The sequence below is a fragment of the Dendropsophus ebraccatus genome, chromosome 5, assembly GCF_027789765.1.
Source record: "Dendropsophus ebraccatus isolate aDenEbr1 chromosome 5, aDenEbr1.pat, whole genome shotgun sequence".
NCBI lineage: Eukaryota > Metazoa > Chordata > Amphibia > Anura > Hylidae > Dendropsophus > Dendropsophus ebraccatus.
In genome coordinates, this window is record NC_091458.1 from 11,117,307 (window position 1) to 11,137,519 (window position 20,213).

Consider the following 20,213-nt stretch of genomic DNA (forward strand, 5'->3'; position numbering starts at 1 on the left):
AGGAATGAGTGATGAGCGAACACGTTCCTAAATGTTCGTACCAACATGACACTAATTGTTCGTGTTCGCCCATCACAAACAATTTGTTTGATGATCGGAATGGTCATAACAATCATTTTTGAACATTTTGAACATCCCCAGTATATTACACATCCCAGTATCAGGCTCCCAGTATATTACACATCCCAGTATCAGGCTCCCAGTATATTACACATCCCAGTGTCAGGCTCCCAGTATATTACACATCCCAGTATCAGGCTCCCAGTATATTACACATCCCAGTATTAGGCTCCCAGTATATTACACACCCCAGTTTCAGGCTCCCAGTATATTACACACCCCAGTATCAGGCTCCCAGTATATTACACATCCCAGTATCAGGCTCCCAGTATATTACACACCCCAGTATTAGGCTCCCAGTATATTACACATCCCAGTATCAGGCTCCCAGTATATTACACATCCCAGTATCAGGCTCCCAGTATATTACACATCCCAGTATCAGGCTCCCAGTATATTACACATCCCAGTATTAGGCTCCCAGTATATTACACACTCCAGTATCAGGCTCCCAGTATATTACACATCCCAGTTTCAGGCTCCCAGTATATTACACACCCCAGTATCAGGCTCCCAGTATATTACACATCCCAGTATTAGGCTCCCAGTATATTACACACCCCAGTATCAGGCTCCCAGTATATTACACACCCCAGTATCAGGCTCCCAGTATATTACACACCGCAGTATCAGGCTCCCAGTGTATTACACATCCCAGTATCAGGCTCCCAGTATATTACACATCCCAGTATAAGGCTCCCAGTATATTACACATCCCAGTATCAGGCTCCCAGTATATTACACATCCCAGTATCAGGCTCCCAGTATATTACACATCCCAGTATCAGGCTCCCAGCATATTACTCACCCTGGCGTATCTCTGCACGTATCTCAGTGAGCCGTTCTGGGCTCTTATACTTCGGATTGGACCACTTGCGCTGTATCTGGCCCGATTCATGGCAATGAAGTTTATGAGAAACCCGATTGAGGTGAAAAAAAATTCCCTCATTTCCTGGGATAACATCTGGAAGTAGTTCCCATACTCTCCCGCTGCATCTATGGGTCTTCTCCAACTTTCTCAAATTCAGGGATTTTTTTTCAACCTTTTCTATCTCTTTTTCAATTTATCTCCAATTTTCTTTTTACATTACAAGTCATGTGGTTCTTTTATTATGTGATTCTATTGATGAATTGGCTGAAAAAATGCCCGGAAAAATGCAGATGGAACATGACTTTTTTCTGATGTTTTTCCCACCTATAGGAGTCAACGTGAAGAAAATAACACCACAAAATGGCAAAAGCTCAGCCTGCTGTGACAGCGACTCTCCTGTCCTAATCTTGGGTGTGGGTTTTGCTGCTCAATTACATTAAAGTGAATGGTGATAAACTGCAATACCACACACACACACACACAACCTAATGACGAATGTGGCACTGGTTTTGTATCTTTGTTTTTTGCTAATCCTGGATAACCCCTTTAACCCCCTCACGACATATAATGTACAGTACGTCATGAAAGTCAGTAACTTTGCGCATCATGAAATATAGGAGCTGAGGTCACGTAATAGAGGGTGAGGACTGGATGCCGCTGGGTACTCACAGTCAGTGACTGATAGCAATGATTGCGATGCCGTCTGCCATTAACCCCTTTAAATGTCAGTGACAGGAGCGGTACCTGTCACTGACCGATAGAACAGAAGCCCTTAATAAAAATTCAAATCAGGCCCCATTTTCTTTTTCTTGCGAATTTTCTAACGATTTTTCTGACAATTTATACGTCTAAATGCTCATCGTTATAAAAACCAAATCGTTGCTTCAAAATCAATAAACGATCGATTGGGTGAATTATTGCTTTGTGTAAACGCAGCACAACACTAATAACTAAGGATTCGAATGACTGAAGCTGGTGAAGATTGTCACGCTTCATTATTGTGGGTGTTGGGGTCACTGGGATTTCAGCTTCATTCTTCTCCCACAACAAACACTTTTCACAGCTGGAGGTTTGTTACAATTATTTTCATTTGAAATAATCCTCTGAAAGCAACCTGGTCGCTGCGCCCTGTTGCTTTGTAGCTATACATAATACAGACAAGGAGAGAAAGGAGCCGCTGCACCTCACACCTATGGCTGACACTAATGCATCTCGGCTACATTTACAAACCATATCCAGGATGTTTGTATATAATTTGATCAAACCATATTGCCCCATGTACCGCGTGCAGGTCCCCTGGTTCACATGAGTCCTTACACTAACTCCACACTGTGCCAGTCAGCGACCGCTAACCCCGCAAAGTGAGCACAAACAGGGAAAGGAGGCCATAGAATGGTCCTGAAACCCCATCGTCACAGGACCAACCCCCAAGGGCCCCCCAAAACACAGCAAGCTCCACCGGCGGAGAAAACAGCCGCCAAGCAACACAAGTGTGAACATGGTCTTATCACTCACCATTGCTCTTGCAGGTAGAATGGGAAAGTTAGTAGGTACTAGTCATGTGTGCACAGGTGCCTCCTGCTGATTGGGGCCATGTGGGTCTTACCAGGAGGAGTGCTAGCCACTCAGAAAAGAGAGAAATGTAAAATATGGACAATGATAGAAAGGAGAGCTGCACCTCACTCCTGTGACATTGGGGTTGCAGGACTATTCTGTGGCCCCCCTTTCCTGCTTGCGCTCGCTTTGCGGGGTTGGCGTTTGCTGACCGGCACAGTGATGTTTTTTGGTTAGGGACTCATGTGTATCAGAAGACCTGCACGTGGTACATGAGGCAATATGGTTTGATCAAATTATATACTAACTTCTGATGCTGCTTTTTAATGTAGCTGATAGGCTTTCGTATCAACCATGGGTGCGATGTGCAGCCATTTCTGTCTTCCAGGTTTGTGCTTTGTAGCTATATGGCTGTCTTCACACATAGAATTTCATGGGCCTACGGTGTTTCCCGAAAATAAGATGGCGCCTTATATTCCCACCCCCACCCCCAACAAAAAAAAAGCTGGGGGGAGAGAAATAAGACAACCTCCCCAGAATACTCACCAAAAGAGCATGTCAGCGGCAGCTCCTTCAGAGGTTCAGCGGCATGATGTGCGGCGTGACGACGTATGCAGCGGCGTGCATCGGGACGTGCAGAGGATGTTGGGGCCATGGACCAGGCTGCCTGAGGTGCCTGCCTCAAAGGTCCATGACGGGATTAGGTGAGTCCAGGGTGGCGGGGGTGGCCAGTCTCGGGTGGCGCCTTACTATCGGGGGAGACCCTAGCTTAAAGTAGGGGGTACCTTATTTTTGGGCTTATTTTCGGGGAAACACAGTATAATTAGAGTTAATTAGCAATATTTTGCCACAAATTCACAATTTCAAGGTAAAATAGCAATGTTTTTGCAGCGATTTAGACTAAATCAAATGGTAATTAAATGCTCTGTGTGAACAGCAGATTGGTGGTAGCAGTCTACTGAGGGGTCATTCACACATCTGTAGAATTCCGTCCGTACACGGACGTTGTTCTGCGGACTATACTTGGGACCCCCCAGCATCATGATTAATTATGATGTCGGGAGCTCCTAAACAGTTTGAAAGTTCACACTAGTGTACTGACACAGCCACGCTGCGCTAGCACAAACTTTTCAGCTTAATTAATTATGATGTTGGTAGCTCCCAGGTCCAGTCCGCAGAACACCGTCCGCGTGCGCACTAAATCCTCCGGACGTGTGAATGACCCCTAAGATCCGACTGCAAGACACCAACATTTTAAATGACACCTAGTAGGTGCGGACCTGGGAGTCTATGACAGGTTTTACACTGGGTCCATTAGCTTCAGGTGACATCTATCAGAAGAGAGGAGAAGAGGAATATATACACTACATGCAACTGTAACAACCCTTCAGCTGTGAGATCAGCACCTGTATATAATACACAATGCATAAAATAATTCCCTTTACTGACAACAAGCAAAAAAAAAAAAAAAAAAAAAAAGCAACGAAATGGACACATAAACAGTATAAAAAAAACAACATGATGAACATGTTGACCTTTATACTACAGGAGGAAATTAGGATTATTCAATGCAATAAACAAAATAATAAAAAATTATTTATTTATTTTAATGAAATAACTAGTGATAATCATAATATAGTGATGATGATGATGATGAAGAGGATGATGAGGAGGAGGATAGATAGAGCAGATAACTGGACAATGATGCTACTCACTGTGGAGGCTGCAGGCGTGCGCTCTGCCTCCCCCTCCCTCTCACCTCTTACATCCTTATATATAGAGGTTTTTTGGATTATGGGACCAATTAAAGTTTTATAATCTGCGGGGATTGTTCTCCTGGGGGGGTTATGTCTTTTACAACAAAAAAGTAGCATAAAGGAATATACAGGAACATCACTCACTATGTTGTAATAATAATAATAGTAATAATAATAATAATAATAATAAATAACAATAATAAAATTATTATTTAATTTAGAATGTTGGGAAAAAATATTTGATGGTCGTTTTCCTACTTGAAGCCAACCCTTTAACCAAAGGTCATTAAAGGGGTACTCCGGCAAAAATCTTTTTCTTTCAAATCAACTGGTTCCAGAAAATTATACAAAATTATACAGTACTTTTATTTAAAAATCTCAAGTCTTCCAGTACTTATCCGCTGTTGTATGTCCTGCAGGAAGTGGGGTATTCTTTCCAGTCTGACACAGTGCTCTCTGCTGCCACCTCTGTCCATGTCAGGAACTGTCCTGAGCAGCAGCAAATCCCTATAGAAAAACTCTCCTGCTCAGGACAGTTCCTGACATGGACAGAGGTGGCAGCAGAGAGCACTGTGTCAGACTAGAGAGAATACACCACTTCCTGCAGGACAAACAGCAGCTGATGAGTACTGGAAGCCTGGAGATTTTTAAATAAAACTAAATTACAAATCTATGTAACTTTCTAACACAAGTAGATTTCAAAGAAAAATATTTTTTTTGCCAGAGTACCCCTTTAATGCTTGTAAGTCCAGGTCACACTGAAGCAGTGCTCTACGTTTATTCCTCCTGGTCTCCTTAGGCCTGATTCACATGTTCCGTGCACGGTACCATACATATGAATGATGTTCTACAGACTAGACATCAAAACTCTCGGCATCATCATTTATTATAATGCCACGAGCTGTGATATGGTTAAAGAAAATGTACAATCAGGTACAGAAAACAACTAAAATGATCTACCTGATTGTACATTCCCTTTAAATCAGTGCTCAGTGACAGCTACCGCTGACACACTTAACCCCTTAAGGTTAAAGGCAATTTTCGTTTTTGCACTTTTGCTTTTTCCTCCTTATGTTTAAAAGTCCATAGCGCTTGCATTTTTTCACCTAGAGACCCACACGAGCCCTAATTTTTTGCAACCTCAATTGTCCTTTGCAATGACAGGCATTATTTTTCCATAAAATATGCTGCAAAACCAGAAAAAAAAAATCATTTGGGCTGTCTAATTGAAAAAAAAAAAAAGGAATTTGTTTTGATTTCAGGGAGTTTCACGTTTACGCCATTCGCCCTATGATAAAAATGACATGTTATCTATGTTCCTCACATCAGTACGATTACAACGATATGTAACTTGCATAACTTTTATTTTATTTGACAGCTTTTAAAAAATTTAAACCTTTTAAAAAAAAGTAAATGTGTTTAAAATTGCTCTATTCTCATCCTCATTTTATCCTTTGGTCTATGGGGTTGTGTCAGGCGCCATGATATGTACTTTCTATCGGTACCTTGTCTGCACATATACGACTTTTTGATCACTTTTTATTACATTTTTTCTGGATTTGATGCGACCAAAAATGCGCAATTTTGCACTTTGGAATTTTATTGCGCTTATGCCGTTTACCGTGCGAGATCGGGAATGTGATCAATTATAAGTTCGGGCGATTACGCACGCGGCGATAGCAAACATGTTGTTTATTTATATTTATAAAATGGGAAAAGGGGGGTGATTTGGACTTTTATTAAGGGAGGGGATTTTTTTTATTAATAAACACACTTTTTTTTTTTTTTTTTACATTAACTAGAAGCCCCCCTGGGGGACTTCTATAAACACAGCACTGATCATTGTGACGCTGAGTCCCGGCCCGGCCAGAAGAACGGATCTCTCCGCCGAGATCGCATCGCGGGGGGAGATCCGTCCCACTAGACACCAGGGAAGTGTGAAGCAAAGCAATTAATTAGCTGGCGTGGCCACGGGACCCACGACGGCTAATAGAGCCGATCCCCGGCTGCAGATAGGACCCCTCTCTGAACTCATTTCGCGCCACCATGACGTACCAGGTATGTCTGGGGCACTAAGGGGTTAAACACCATGATTGTTATAGATGATGGTGTTAAAGGGGTTAATGGCAGAAAGCAGCAGGGTTGCTGCTGTCCTTCATTGTAGTGGCTGTTGGCACTCTAAAGTGAATGTATCCCTTTAAGTATTGCACATGAATAAAATGGCAGCGGCACAGGGAAGCCGGTGCTGCAGTGAATTTTTGGAAACACGAAATAAGACAAGAGGGAAAAAAAGGAGCCGGGAGGATGGCGCCTCGTGTAATCCTGTTACATGAAAACGAGTGAATTAAAAGTATAGGTGAACTCTCACCTTTTAGCCCCTTGGGCTTTGTGCGTATCACCCCACTATGGGGTAACTTGTAGCGTCGGATGATGGCTGCCGGCCGAAGGATCCAGGAAACGGGACTCTCCCAGTGTCGGGACCCGTGGTTTCATGCAGTAGACAGAAGAAAAAAGTACCTGGGTAGGTATCCTGGCGCTGCCAAAAAATCCTTCACAACGAGTAGAATATAAAACATAAAATGGCGGATTTATTGGATAAAATCAGTAAAAATGTACATAAAATAAGCAATTACGCGTTTCGGGAGTTGCATCTCCCTTCATCAGATTGCATGTATGCCATGCGCCAAACAGCTTGTTTATATGAGCTGAAAAAAGGCGCCAATCCCGCCTAGGGGGCGGGGCTAAGCAATAGTAAACAGTGAACAATAGTAACAGAATGCATCAAAGGTGGACCAAAAAAGTGTGGTTTACACTACACAGCATGAGTGGTTAGACATGTATTCATTCATAAACAGGCAGGAAAAGGGGGTTTGAAACATAAATAAATAAATAAATAAATAAATAAATAAATAAATAAATAAATAAATGAATGTTTATAGCAGTAACAGTGTAATTAAGTCCTGAGCAGCTGCCAGCTCCTGCTGGCCAATGGAGAGAGTGAGTGTCCCGTATCCTAGTAACAGGAGGCGGGCCCTGAGTGGTGTGCTCAGAGGTCTGGTCACATGATATGGAGAGGCCAATGGAGAACAAGCAGGGGGATCTAGCAGAGCTGATTCAGAGTAGTGGAGAGGAGTGGGTAAGAAAATGGTCTGACAGTGAATAATTGAAGTTTCTGTCAGCAAAAATAATGGGAGGAGAAGGAGGAGGATAGACAGTATGAGGAGGACGACAAAATATGGTGTAGATGGGACACTGGAAATAAGAAAAAAAAAAAAAGGGGAGTGGCTATGAGTGAACTCAATAGAGGATATAGCTGAGCTGATTCAATGTAGCATAGAGGAGTGTGTGAGCAACTGGACAGGGGTAAAATGGAAGGAAAGGGTATTTTGAATACATCAGGAGAGATAAGGTGAGTGCAGCTATATAAGCAGTTGAATAGGGTCAAATTGTATGTGGCAGCGTAATGGAATATATACTACAATGTTATAACAGATAATGTATAGGCTATACAGTGAAATAAATTAAATATGGATATGGTATCAAATATGTGTGGGAGTTTATAACTGGTCAGAGCTGGTATATAGAAAGAGGGAGTATGGGGGGGGGGGAGAGAAATGAACAGTCACAATATACAGTAGATACAAGACATATAATCAACCTATGTTTTCAATGCATTCGTTTAGTCCAGCGGGTACAAGGGAAGAGAAGAGAATGTCCTTTAGAAAGGGATCTTGTTTGAGTACAGGCCAATGTTTCTTTAGAATGGCTTTAATGGCTTTATTTTCATTGGTGAAAGTAGTGATGAAGTTACAGGTTGTCTCCATAGGTGTATTGGTTCGTTGGCTGGGAAGTAAACATGTATGCTGAGTGAGTGTATTTGCCCTCCTTTGGGATGATTTGATTAGAGTTGATGGGTATCCTTTGGCTTTGAACCTTTTGGAAAGCGTTTTACATTGTGTATGGTAATCACGATTGTTGGAACAATTCCGGCGTATTCTTCTGAATTGTCCGAAAGGGATGTTGGTGAGCCATTTTTTGAAATGTGCACTTTTGAAATGGATGTAGTTGTTACTGTCCACTGGTTTGAAATAATTTCTAGTTTCTATGGTATTGCTTGTGGTATGTGATACTATGATATCCAGAACGATAGCATGATTGGTAAAAACTGTGTGTGTGAACTGTAGGCCCCAGTTGTTGGCATTGATGCTGGACACAAGCATGTGTCAATTTCCTCAGGTGACCCTTTCCATATGATGAATATCTTTTGTAAGTGACAACTTTGGAGAACAGGGGGTGAGTATAGATGGTTTCAATCTCGAACAGGCCCACAAAGAGATTTGCGAAACTGAATTTCGTCCCCATAGCGGTGCCGCGCTCCTGGAGGTATATATATGTCCGTTGAATGTGAAGTAGTTATGTTTAAGAATGAAGCTAATACTGTTGAGAATGAATTCTTGTTGTACTGGAGGCATATTGGGGTCCAAAGAAAGGAAATGGGCAATAGCTTGGCGGCCGAGGTCATGGTCAATTATCGTGTATAATGATGTAATATCCATGGTAAGAAAAAGATATGAGTCTTCCCAGGGGATGTTAATGATCGACTGGATAAAATCTGAGGTATCTCTTGTGTATGAAATGAGCTGTTTAACATGTTTTTGTAGAAGAATGTCTACATAATGGGAGAGGTTTGCTGTGAGAGAGTTGATCCCTGCTATGATGGGTCTCCCGGGTGGATTTGTGGTACACTTATGTACCTTGGGTAAATAATAGAAGAGAGGGGTAGCTGGTTCCATCACTGTTAGATAGTCTCTTTTTGGTTTAGATAGAACCCCTGTGGTGTGGCCTTCAGTAATGAGTTTATAGTATTCTGTTGCAAATTTGGTGGTGGGATTATAGGTGAGTTCCTTATAGAAGGTAGAGTCAGACAGGAGGCGGGTAGCTTCAGTAATGTAGTCATCTCGGTTTACTATCACAATACTTCCTCCTTTGTCCGCAGGTTTGATGATAATATTGTGGTTGTCTGTTAGTTGTTTGATGGCTTGATTCTGTTGTTGTGTGAGGTTTTGGGGATATTGCTTGGAATTGGAGACCATTCTTTCCAGATCTGACAATACTAAGGAGCTGAATGTATCAATGAAGTTACCCTTATGGTGAAGAGGGTAAAAGTTAGATTTTGGTTTTAGGCCTGAGGGTATGGGCGGGGGTATCAGAGTGCATGACGTAGATTCTGGTTGGTTAGTAGGCGGTATAGTGTCTTGATGGGCTTTGAGGGCAAAGTGTCTTTTCAAGGTAAGACGTCTGATGTACGCATCTAGGTCCACAAACAGGTCAAAGCTGTTGGCTTTGGAATTGGGACAAAAAGACAGCCCTTTTTCCAGAACTTCTTTTTCTGTGTGGGTTAGTAGATGGTTAGAAAGATTAAATATCTTGATGGTGTTTAACTGTTCCTCTGTCTTCAATGTGGGGATCCCTCCTTCGGTAGATGTATTTTGTTTCTTTTTCCTCTTTCGTGTTCCACCTCTGCATCTCCTCTTTCTTTTCTTTTTGTTGTTGGTTTGAGGGGGGTGCACGATGGATCTCCTCCTGTGTGATGACTTGATGAGGGGGGGTGTTCACATTGGGGGGTAGGTCTAAAAAAGACAGATTTTCATAGAAAGATGCGCTCAAAGTAGGTAAAGGTGTGGGATCTGTAGATGTCGATGGTTGGTCTGTATCCCTTATTAGGTGCTTCTGGGTAGTGGTAGGTTCCTGGAGGGGGGTATAGAAGTCGTCTAGGGGGACTCCTGGACAGGTGGGAGTAAGCGATTGTATATGAATGGAATTTTTCAGCTCATATAAACAAGCTGTTTGGCGCATGGCATACATGCAATCTGATGAAGGGAGATGCAACTCCCGAAACGCGTAATTGCTTATTTTATGTACATTTTTACTGATTTTATCCAATAAATCAGCCATTTTATGTTTTATACTCTACTCGTTGTGAAGGATTTTTTGGCAGCGCCAGGATACCTACCCAGGTACTTTTTTCTTCTGTCTACTTTTTTGAAACATGGCCGATTCCCGCCCACTGCACTGGTCTATACCCAGGCACCGGTGGGGCCTGAAGCACTGGAGGCAGCCCCCCCCCCCCCCCCCCCTTGTGGTTGATTCTAATTGATTCTAATGGAGCTACAAGAGGAACACAAGAATTCAACGCAACAGTCAGGAACGAGTGGAGTAACCTTAAATAGGTGACGGTGGAACAGGATTGACAGAAGGTAGAAATAGGTGGAGATAGCCTGGCCTTTTAAAGCCACAGCTAAAGAGTGGCGGACAATATAATAAAGAAGAGGGAGGTGTGCGAATGTTGGAGGACAGAAGCAGACCCTGGACCAATATGGAGTATACAGTAGAGGAGATACAGGACTGAAATGGTGAGAAGGGGAGGAACAAGACTCCACCAACAATGATAATTATCGGGGAACTACTGGGTGTTGTCCGGTGGAGTTAAATGTACTTAATATGCACAATAAAAGTCATGGACATTACAGGCGTCTCTGTGGTATTACTTTATTTACACTGTATTTGTCTATAATTGTGACTAAAGGAATAATTAGGGCAAAACAGTAATTCCAAAGGGTTCACTTATTTTCCTTGCATTGTTCCTATGTCTCAAAGCTCTACACGTTATACACCTTCTACTTGTACAAGTTACAGTTTAGTGTCACTTATTTTGCTCTTCTGTAAATGATAGAGCTGGATAATTCTTGCCCGAATTTCTTTCATTTTCAGTCCATAAATGAGCGGGTTTAGGATTGGCGGTCCAACAAGGAGCTGAACAGACATGACCATCCTCAGTTCGAAAGCAAATTCAGTGGGTATAAACCGGTACATGAGCAGCTCAAAGAGTAAATTGGAGGCGTAGTTGGTGATTATGATGAGGTGGGGGGTGCAGGTTTGCAGGGCCTTGGCACGAAAGTCTTTTGAGGACCTTATACAAGCCTTGAGAATCTGTATGTAAGAGCAAATGATCAGAATTGGCATCAAGGCAATGAAGGTAGAAGCAATAAAAAGACCATATCCATTGTTGACCGTTGTGTCGATGCAAGAGAGTCTTACGATAGACCAGTTATCACAGTAGATCTTCAGGATCACTCGATCACATAATGGAAGTCTGATGGTCAATACAAGGTGTATAGAAACCAGGACAATGGTGTACATCCAAGCCGAGACCACCAGTTTGGTAACTGCAGTTAGGGACATTACGATGTTGTATCTCAGTGGGTTGCAGATACACACATAGCGGTCGTAAGCCATGGCGGTGAGAATGGTCATCTCACACCCTAGGTAGGTGTGGATACAGAACACTTGTGTAACACAACCAATGTAAGAGATGTAATTGATATTGAAGAATAAGTTCACAATGAGGCTGGGGAAAAATGTGCTGCTTCCGTAGAGCCCATTGACGCACAGTACGGATATGAAGACGTACATTGGCTCCTGTAAGTTTTTATGTAACACTACGGTACAGATGACGGAACAGTTAAAGAGAACGATCAGCAAGTAGACCAACAGGGCAATAATACTGTAGATGTATCTATCATATGTCATCTCTCCAAAGCCGAGCAGGAGGGTGGAGGGGTTAGTGTAGCTGTAGTTCTGCATTGTTCTTTCTTAAAAAAAAAAATAAAAAAAAAATAAATTATCGCTACACAATATCCTAAATCTAAATTTGGATTGTGGTTAGTGGATGACATGATAAAGTGAGAATACCCTTTTAATGGATTAATACCACAATGTGAAAAATTTACACTTACCACCTTGGGGCGCAATATTCACAATTGTCTCTACCTACAGATTACACAGGTCAACCAATACGGAAGGAAAAGAGACAGGTACTTCTTGTAGTGAGCGTGTGTTGACTTATGAATATATAATAAACACGCCATCAACTTACAAAGCTGCTCCCATCAGCACACCGGGGGCATCACTTGTCCCTGCCTGTGCCCGATATCAGCCATAGCATGGAGTCCCGGCAGAGACTCCACTGATAATAGCAGCTCTGCATTATCACTGCAGGCTCTGTACTTTGTGTAGTTTAAGGACCTTCAATTACATCATCAAAGGTCCTTAAATTCCAGGAAGTACAGACCATGATCTCCCAGGTCCTTAATGGAGAAGTCCAGCAAAAATTATTATTAAAGTATTGTATTGCCCCCCAAAAGTACAAATCATCAATATACACTTATTACAGATAATGCTTATAAAGGGCTTTTTTCCCTGCACTTACTACTGCATCAAGGCTTCACTTCCTGGATGAAATGGTGATGTCACGACCCGACTCCCAGAGCTGTGCGGGCTGTGGCTGCTGGAGAGGATGATGGCAGGGGGACACTGAGGGACACAGGGCACTGGAGGGACACTGAGCATCCCTCCAGCAGCCACAGCCCGCACAGCTCTGGGAGTCGGGTCGTGACATCACCATTTCATCCAGGAAGTGAAGCCTTGAGGCAGTAGTAAGTGCAGGGAAGAAAGCACTTTATAAGCATTTCCCGTAATAAGTATATATTAGTGATTTGTATAACTTTTGGGGGGCAATACAATACTTTAATAAAAAATTTTGCTGGATTTCTCCTTTAAGCTAAGGGCAGAGTAACAGAAGAGGGAGTGGGGGGGGGGGGGAGCAGCTAAAGATGGAAGAGACTCCCTCCATCATGGTAATGTATTACTAGGGAATGCATGTCAGTCCATCTGTCTAATAAGTTCTGTATAGTAAAAGCAATCTCCTTTTCTCCTGTTCTGAACTACAAGTCCCAGCAGGAGAGACCTTCTAGACCTGATGGGACTTTTAGTTTTGCTTAGGCCATGTTCACAAGTGGATTTTTGTACGCATAAAATGACTATTTTACTGGTAAAAAATGACCAAATAACTCCCTAAACTGTCCTTTTTTTAATGTTACTATTTTGTGTTCATTTTCCTTTATTTTTTATGCTTCTAAATTGTAGACAGCTGTATCCAATCTGTAATTCCCCCCTCTCATGTCCCACGCTGGATTTATCCAGAGACACACTGCACGCCTCTCAGTAAATCTAGTGAATCTTATGGTGCGTTTACACAGAGAGATTTATCTGACAGATTTTTGAAGCCAAAGCCAGGAATAGATTTGAAGAGGATAGACCCCAGTCTTTCCTTTATGACCTGTTCCCTGTTTATAGTCTGTTCCTGGCTTTGGCTTCAAAGATCTGTCTGTGTAAAAGCAGGAGCTGCAGCCCCAGCCTCCATTCTTGTTCCACACCTAATACTTGTCACAGCTGAGGGTTCGTTACAATTTTTTTCAGTCTGTACAATCCTCTCTAATGGTGCGTATTCACCATTTATCTGACAGATTATTGAAGCCAAAGCCAGAAATGGATTTAAGGGAGAAATCCCAGTCTTTTCTTTATGAACTTTATGACCTGGGTCCAAGACACCAGAATTATAAATGACACCTTGTAGGTGCGGCCCTGGGAGTCTATTACGGGTTTTGCATTGGGTTCATTAGCTTCAGGTCTCATCTATAGCAACTTATCAGAACAGAGGAAAGAGAGAGGTCTCCTCCACAGAAGACTGTATACACCAAATGCAACTGTAACAAACCCTCAGCTGTGAGGCCAGCTCTGTACAGGCTTTCAGCCCCTGGATGTTATACACAATGTCCCCCTTCACTGACAACAAGCAGAGATCTCGAAAAGAGTGTAAAACTGACTCATAAATAGTGATGAGCGAACATCCCGGATCCCGAACACGAACATAAAAAAAAATGATCGTGATTGGTTCGTGTGCGCCGAACATTTACGAACAAACAACGAGCGTACAGTAGAAGCGTACAGATTATCAGGTGCAAAGGGTAAATTGCGCAGTTGCGTACTTTGCGAGATAAATGTTCGCGAGTTCAAATATGTTCGAAAATTTTCATTATATATATGACCATCGAACAAATTCTTCGTGATCAGCGAACATGAACAATCAGCATCATGTACGGACGAACTTACGAAAGTTTACGAACATGTTTGCTCATCACTACTCACAAATGTTATTAAATACAATAATACATTCAGGAGTTTAAGCTACAGGATGAAGTTATGATGTGACAAACCCTGTAAATTATTCCAAGAAAAATCTTAAAAATAAAATTTTTAATAAAAAAAAATTATAAAATGAACATTAAAAAAATAAAATAAAACTATATGAATAACAGTTATAATATAGGAGGGATGATGAGGATGGACCCAGCACATGATGGTACTCACTGAGGGGGCTGCAGGCGCGCTCTTCGCCACGTCCTCCCCCCTCCGCACCTTACGCCTCTTTATATAGAGGTTATGGGACTAATTAGGAGAAGGGAGAATCGTGTCGCCTGTGCGCAGAAGTTTTATCAGCTGCGGGGATTGTTCTCCCGGGGGGATACGTCTTATGTAATCTCCTTCATCTTCAGGTGAACGTCTTTATTTGCAATGAAATAGTATTCAGGAATATTCCTCACTATATGTTATGAATTATTATAGTTTTTATTATATGTTTTTACTATTATTAGTAGTAGTATTTTTTCATTTAATTAAAAAAATATATATTTGATGGTCATTTCCCTACTTGGAGTCTTCTCTCTTACCTGTAAAGCCTCTGACCTCCAAATACTTTCTACCATGAAATCAGTAGGCTTCTACTAGCACCACTAGGCCTCGGTTAGGTCTACCTAGTGTTCTCCTCCCAGCAGAGCTAGGGGATAGTCTTGGTCTTATAGATCTATACAGGGAGATTTATCATACATGGTGTAAAGTGAAACTGGCTCAGTTGCCCCTAGAAACCAATTAGATTCCACCTTTCATTACTCACAGATTCTTTGGAAAATGAAAGGTGGAATCTGATTGGTTGCTAGGGGCAACTGAGACAGTTTCACTTTACACCATGTTTGCTAAATCTCCCCCATAGACCCCACATTACCTCCTCTCCTCCTGTGGACTGGGCCCAGCACATAACTTCCAGGACCCTTTAAGGGCGGGTTCACACTACGGAATTCTCGCGGACAATGTCCGCGGAATTCCGTCAGCTGTCCGCCCGCACATCTGGGCGCCTTTCCGCTGGCCCCATAGACACCATTCTATGGGCCGGCGCTGAAAGAAGTGTCATGTCACTTCTTTTAACGGATCACGGAATACGCCGGCCCATAGAATGGTGTCTATGGAGCCGGCGGAAAAGCGCGTGCCCATGCGGGCGGACAGCTGACGGAATTCCGCGGACATTGTCCGCGAGAATTCCGTAGTGTGAACCCGCCCTAAACCAGACCTACAACTCCAAACCTAGTCCTGCACTGACAGCGCTATGTGAATAATCCCCCCACATCATGACCACAAATAAAGTATCTACCACAAAGACCAGTATGACCAGTTTAACTAGTGTTCCTGATGAAATCATGTGATACACACTGTGCCTCCACAGAAGAATTTTTTTTTTTTCCGAGGGAAACATGGGAACTTGGTACCATATTGGTGTAGATGGGAATTTTTACTGGCCTTTTATTATTTTTTTCAGATATATAATGTGACAAAAAAAAACAGCAGTCCTTTTTTCTCTTTTCGTTTATGCCATACACCATACTGTTACAGCGGCGGCACGCCGCGACCGTGCTTTCACTCCTGGCCCTGACTCTGTACTTGCCTCCTCCTGTAGCTGGGCTGTTGTTCCTGCCCGCGTCTGCTTCCAACCTCGCTCTAGCTAGCACGTGTGTCCCCGTCTATGGGACGCGCACTGCTACAATTTAAAGGGACAGTACGTCCCAAATTGGTTAATGCACCAAAACACTTCTACACTATAAATACCTGCACCTGTCCTGCCCTTGCTTTGATGGAGCCTCTGCATGCTTCCCTTTACTTGTGGTCCCAGCTCTCCCTTGTTCCTGTCCGTGGTTCCTGCCTGTTATTCCTGCTTGTGATTCCTGCCGTCTACGGTTTCTGCCTGTGACTGCTATCTTGGTCCTTACTTTGTTCCTGCCTGCCTACCTGTTTCCTGCTATACCTCGCCCGCCGCCACTACCAAGCCAAGCCAGAGGTAGCAACCTGGGGTTGCCTGCCGCAGCAAGTCCATTCTGCCTTGCGGTGGGCACTGGTGAAGACCAACGGCCCATTAGACTCCGCTCCGCTTACGTCATCGCTAGCAGTGGTCCACATACAATAGTGTTATATTATAATAGATCAGACAATTGCCCACGCTACTGTACCAAATATGTTTATTTTATTTGTTTTTACATATTTTTATTTGTTAAATGGGAAAAAGGGTTGGTGTCAACTTTTATTAGGGGAGGGGCTTTGTCATATCTTAATTTTTTTTTTTTTTTACATTAGATTGCTTATATTGTTCAATGCTATGCTACTGCACAGCACTGATCAGTGATATTGGCATTCTGTTATTAGAGTCTGCATAGTGTAGATGCAGATCACAGATTGGACCTCAAGTATTTCGCTTTCGGCTATCAGGGAAAACGATCGGGCAGTATGGGGAACCATTTAACAGGTTAATGGAGAGATTGCTGCTGTCCGTCATTGACTGTGACTACTCGGCTGCTGATAGCGGTTGGTCCTCCCCTTCTATGATGGGCTTCATAGTAAAACAGCAAAGGCATGCGTAGAGTAATGACATGAAGTGGTAAAACTCTCGCCGTAACTGAACTCCCTTTGTCGTAAAAGGGTTTACAGAGATGACTAAGTTGAATTTGTAGCCCCTAGGTTTGAGGTGATCTTTGATAGCCAACCAGGAGTCAATATAACATATATTAGTTCTATGTATTGCTGGTAGGGATGAGTGAATTTATAGTACAACAACGACTGAGCCTAGAGAAGCCCTTTGCTTTGCTAGTACTGTACATTCGCACATCCCTATTTGCTGGTATTATTTTATTATAGAATACAACTAGATGTTATAAGTAGAGATGTTTCCGGTGACCTTTGCACATAAAAGAGTATCAATGTGCACCAGCATTCAGTGCTTCTCTGCTATGTATCTCTTTTTCTTTTTTTTTCTTTTTTTATTATTTTCTTCATATAAGTGGCGCATTCAGACACATTTACATCATGTGCCCAAATTGTAGATACAAGTAGTGTGAGATATTCCGCACAAAATCAACAGCATAATATAACAATTAACTCCCCTCCCCCTCCCCCCCCTTCCACAGATGCAGCAATAAAATCAGTCGCTGGAATATAGATCACTAAGTTAGTTACACCCGATTGCCTGTAATCTTTAAGCGCCCAAGCGACCCAGCCAGCTCAGCTGTGAGTTACCATTTTGTGCCTACGAACGGTTGCATTAACTCCTTAATTTCTTGGTTAGAGAGAAACCTCACTACAAAGTGCTTCCATTTTTTGAAAAACGTTTTGGTGTTTGCTTCCTTCGATCTCTCACATTCCACTCTGTCTAGGAATAAGTAGTATTTCATCTGAGCCGGCACTTCCGTCATCGTAGGAAGAATAGGTTGTAACCACTTCTGTGATAGGCATCTTTTGGCAATCAATATAAAGGCATGTAATGCCAAAGACACCTGTATAGAGTCTGGAACATGATGAAATAGTAGCAGTTGCGGAGATAGAGGCAGTTGTATTTGCCCAGAATTGTTGAGTGTATTGGCAAGACCAAATGCCAAAGGTCAGGTCAGTGGAGGGTTGATGGCATTTTGGGCACGCCAATAACCTATCTGGTACCAACGGGTGGGGAGGTATATTGAAGCCATAAATAGCTCTATGCATGAGTTTGAGCTGTGTTTCGTGCCATTGCTCACTGGGAACCGCCTTTTGCAGCACTGCCCACCCCTCCAGTATTTTTTTGGGATAGTCCTCATCCCCGAAAATAGTAGTCCATTTAGTTAACATGTTACTGCTAATAAGAGTCATTAGATCGAGTTCCCAATTTGTGATATAGATATGACAGAGATGGGTTAGTAGGGGGGTTGGTAATCATTGCATCCATCTCAGTAAATTTAGTTAGAGAGGATAAATCCCGCACCCGTGAGGTTAAAAACCCCATGACTTGGGAATAGGCCAAAAATTGGGATGGATGCAATGAGTACTGGGTACACAGCTCAGGGAAGGTGAGGATTCTATTTTCTTGATGGTCAAACATCTAGTGCAAAAAAACAATGCCCGCCCTCCTCCAATATCTAAACATCGGGGTCATTCTACCCTAAACAAACTCTAGATGTTTCCACAGCGTAAGGTGCCTAGATAATATTTGCGGCAAGCCATACAATTTCCTCACAATCTTCCAAGTTGCTATAGTGTCTTTTAAGAGCAAGGAATGCTTGATCTCTGGCGGGAGTGCTGGGTATTTTGTGTGTAGCAGCGCTGTTAAAGACCAAGGGGCAGCTAGTTCCGCCTCCAAGGCCACATTAGAGTAGAAGCTAGAGTTTTGTAGCCAGTCTATGCAGTGTCTCAGTAAGCAGGCGATATTGTATTTCCGCAAGTCTGGAAAATGTATCCCCCCTCTAGTTCTAGGGAGTTGTAGCTTGGCTAGTGCGATCCTAGGCCGGTTACCCGACCAAATATATCTCGAGAAGGCAGACTGGACCCTCGTGACATCCTGGTGTCATAGCAATAAGGGTATGGTCTGGAGGTGACTGCCGTGATCAAGGGGGTGTGTTTCCCCAAAACATGTAGGCCTACGTTTTTATCTTTTGTAACCTTTTATATGCCTCATAATAAAGACAACAAAACATTTTTTGGACGCTGTGGATCTTCTCCTCCTTCTTACTATGGTCTGGAGGTGGTATAAGACTTTAGAGAAACTAAGCATTCTGATTAGGTGGCATTTTCCAAGAAAGGAAAGCGGCAATCTCTCCCATCCTTTGAGTTCAGTTAGGACTTTCTTAAATAGCGGAGGATAATTTAAGTGATAAAGCGACTCTGGAGTACGACCCACAAAGATCCCTAGATATTTTATTGGTTTAGAGGTGACTTTAATCGGGGTGTCAGTGGGCAGCTTTAATCGGGGAGTCAGTGGGTAGATCTTTACTCGGTGAGGCCAAAAACAGCATGATATCATCGGCAAATGGCATCAATTTAATTTCCCCTTGACCCACCTTTATGCCCTGGCTATGTATCTCTTCTAATACACAAGCTCATAAGTATCCAGAAGCTCAAGGACCTGTGATGATGTCACCAAAAGGCCTTCAACACTAGCTAGAGCTCCCATCAGGAGCTTAAAGGGGTGGTGTCATGAAGCAAAAAAAGTATAATAATATGTACCACATACACACAGTATATGTAAAGGAGAACAAATGTGGACAAATGTTTTTTTAGTAAAGGACCATATTCTTCCCTATGCATCTATTCACTTCCTGGTTCTCTCTCTCTGAACTGTGACCCTGCGGTTGCCATGTAACAGTGCAGACACTTTCCCACAATCCCCCTTGCTTGTATGTGAAGTGAAAACAAACTGCCAGCACTAATGGAGCAGATCAGGTGACTGTGGTAGAATTAAGCATGAGTGACCCACAAAAGTGGATGCCTGGTGGGCCGTTACCAAGGGCAACAGATTATCAACAAAACAACACATGCGGGAGTCTATATCTCTTAAATGATAGATTTTAGGAAATGCTTATAATTTTGAAATATGTTACATTTAACATTATACATCACTATAGGCTTAGTTTTTTTTGTTGCAGAATCCCTTTAAGGACATTTGATGATGTCATTAAAAGTTCTTGAGCAAGCTAGAGCACAACTTAGCATGAGAGAGAGAATGAGGTAAAGAGGATTCTGTCGAAGGAAGGGGGTAACGGAGACAATTTGGGGTCTGAGAGGGGGCTGAAAAAGAGGGACACAGGCTGTAGTCTGTATGAGAGGAGGAGCCATGAGCAGGAATCTGGGGGGCTTGAGTGGTAGTGTATGTGGTATGGGGATCATTG

At 42.7% G+C, this 20,213-nt stretch overlaps 1 protein-coding gene across 1 annotated transcript; it reads right to left on the reverse strand.

Annotated features, from left to right (window-relative positions):
* Window positions 1–10,992: 10,992 nt before the first annotated feature.
* LOC138794035 (olfactory receptor 52D1-like) lies at window positions 10,993–11,943 on the reverse strand. Its single transcript, XM_069972802.1, has one exon. It carries the CDS (start codon window positions 11,890–11,892, stop codon window positions 10,993–10,995), a length of 900 nt encoding a protein of 299 aa, XP_069828903.1. The 5' UTR covers window positions 11,893–11,943.
* Between the last annotated feature and the right edge of the window lie 8,270 nt (window positions 11,944–20,213).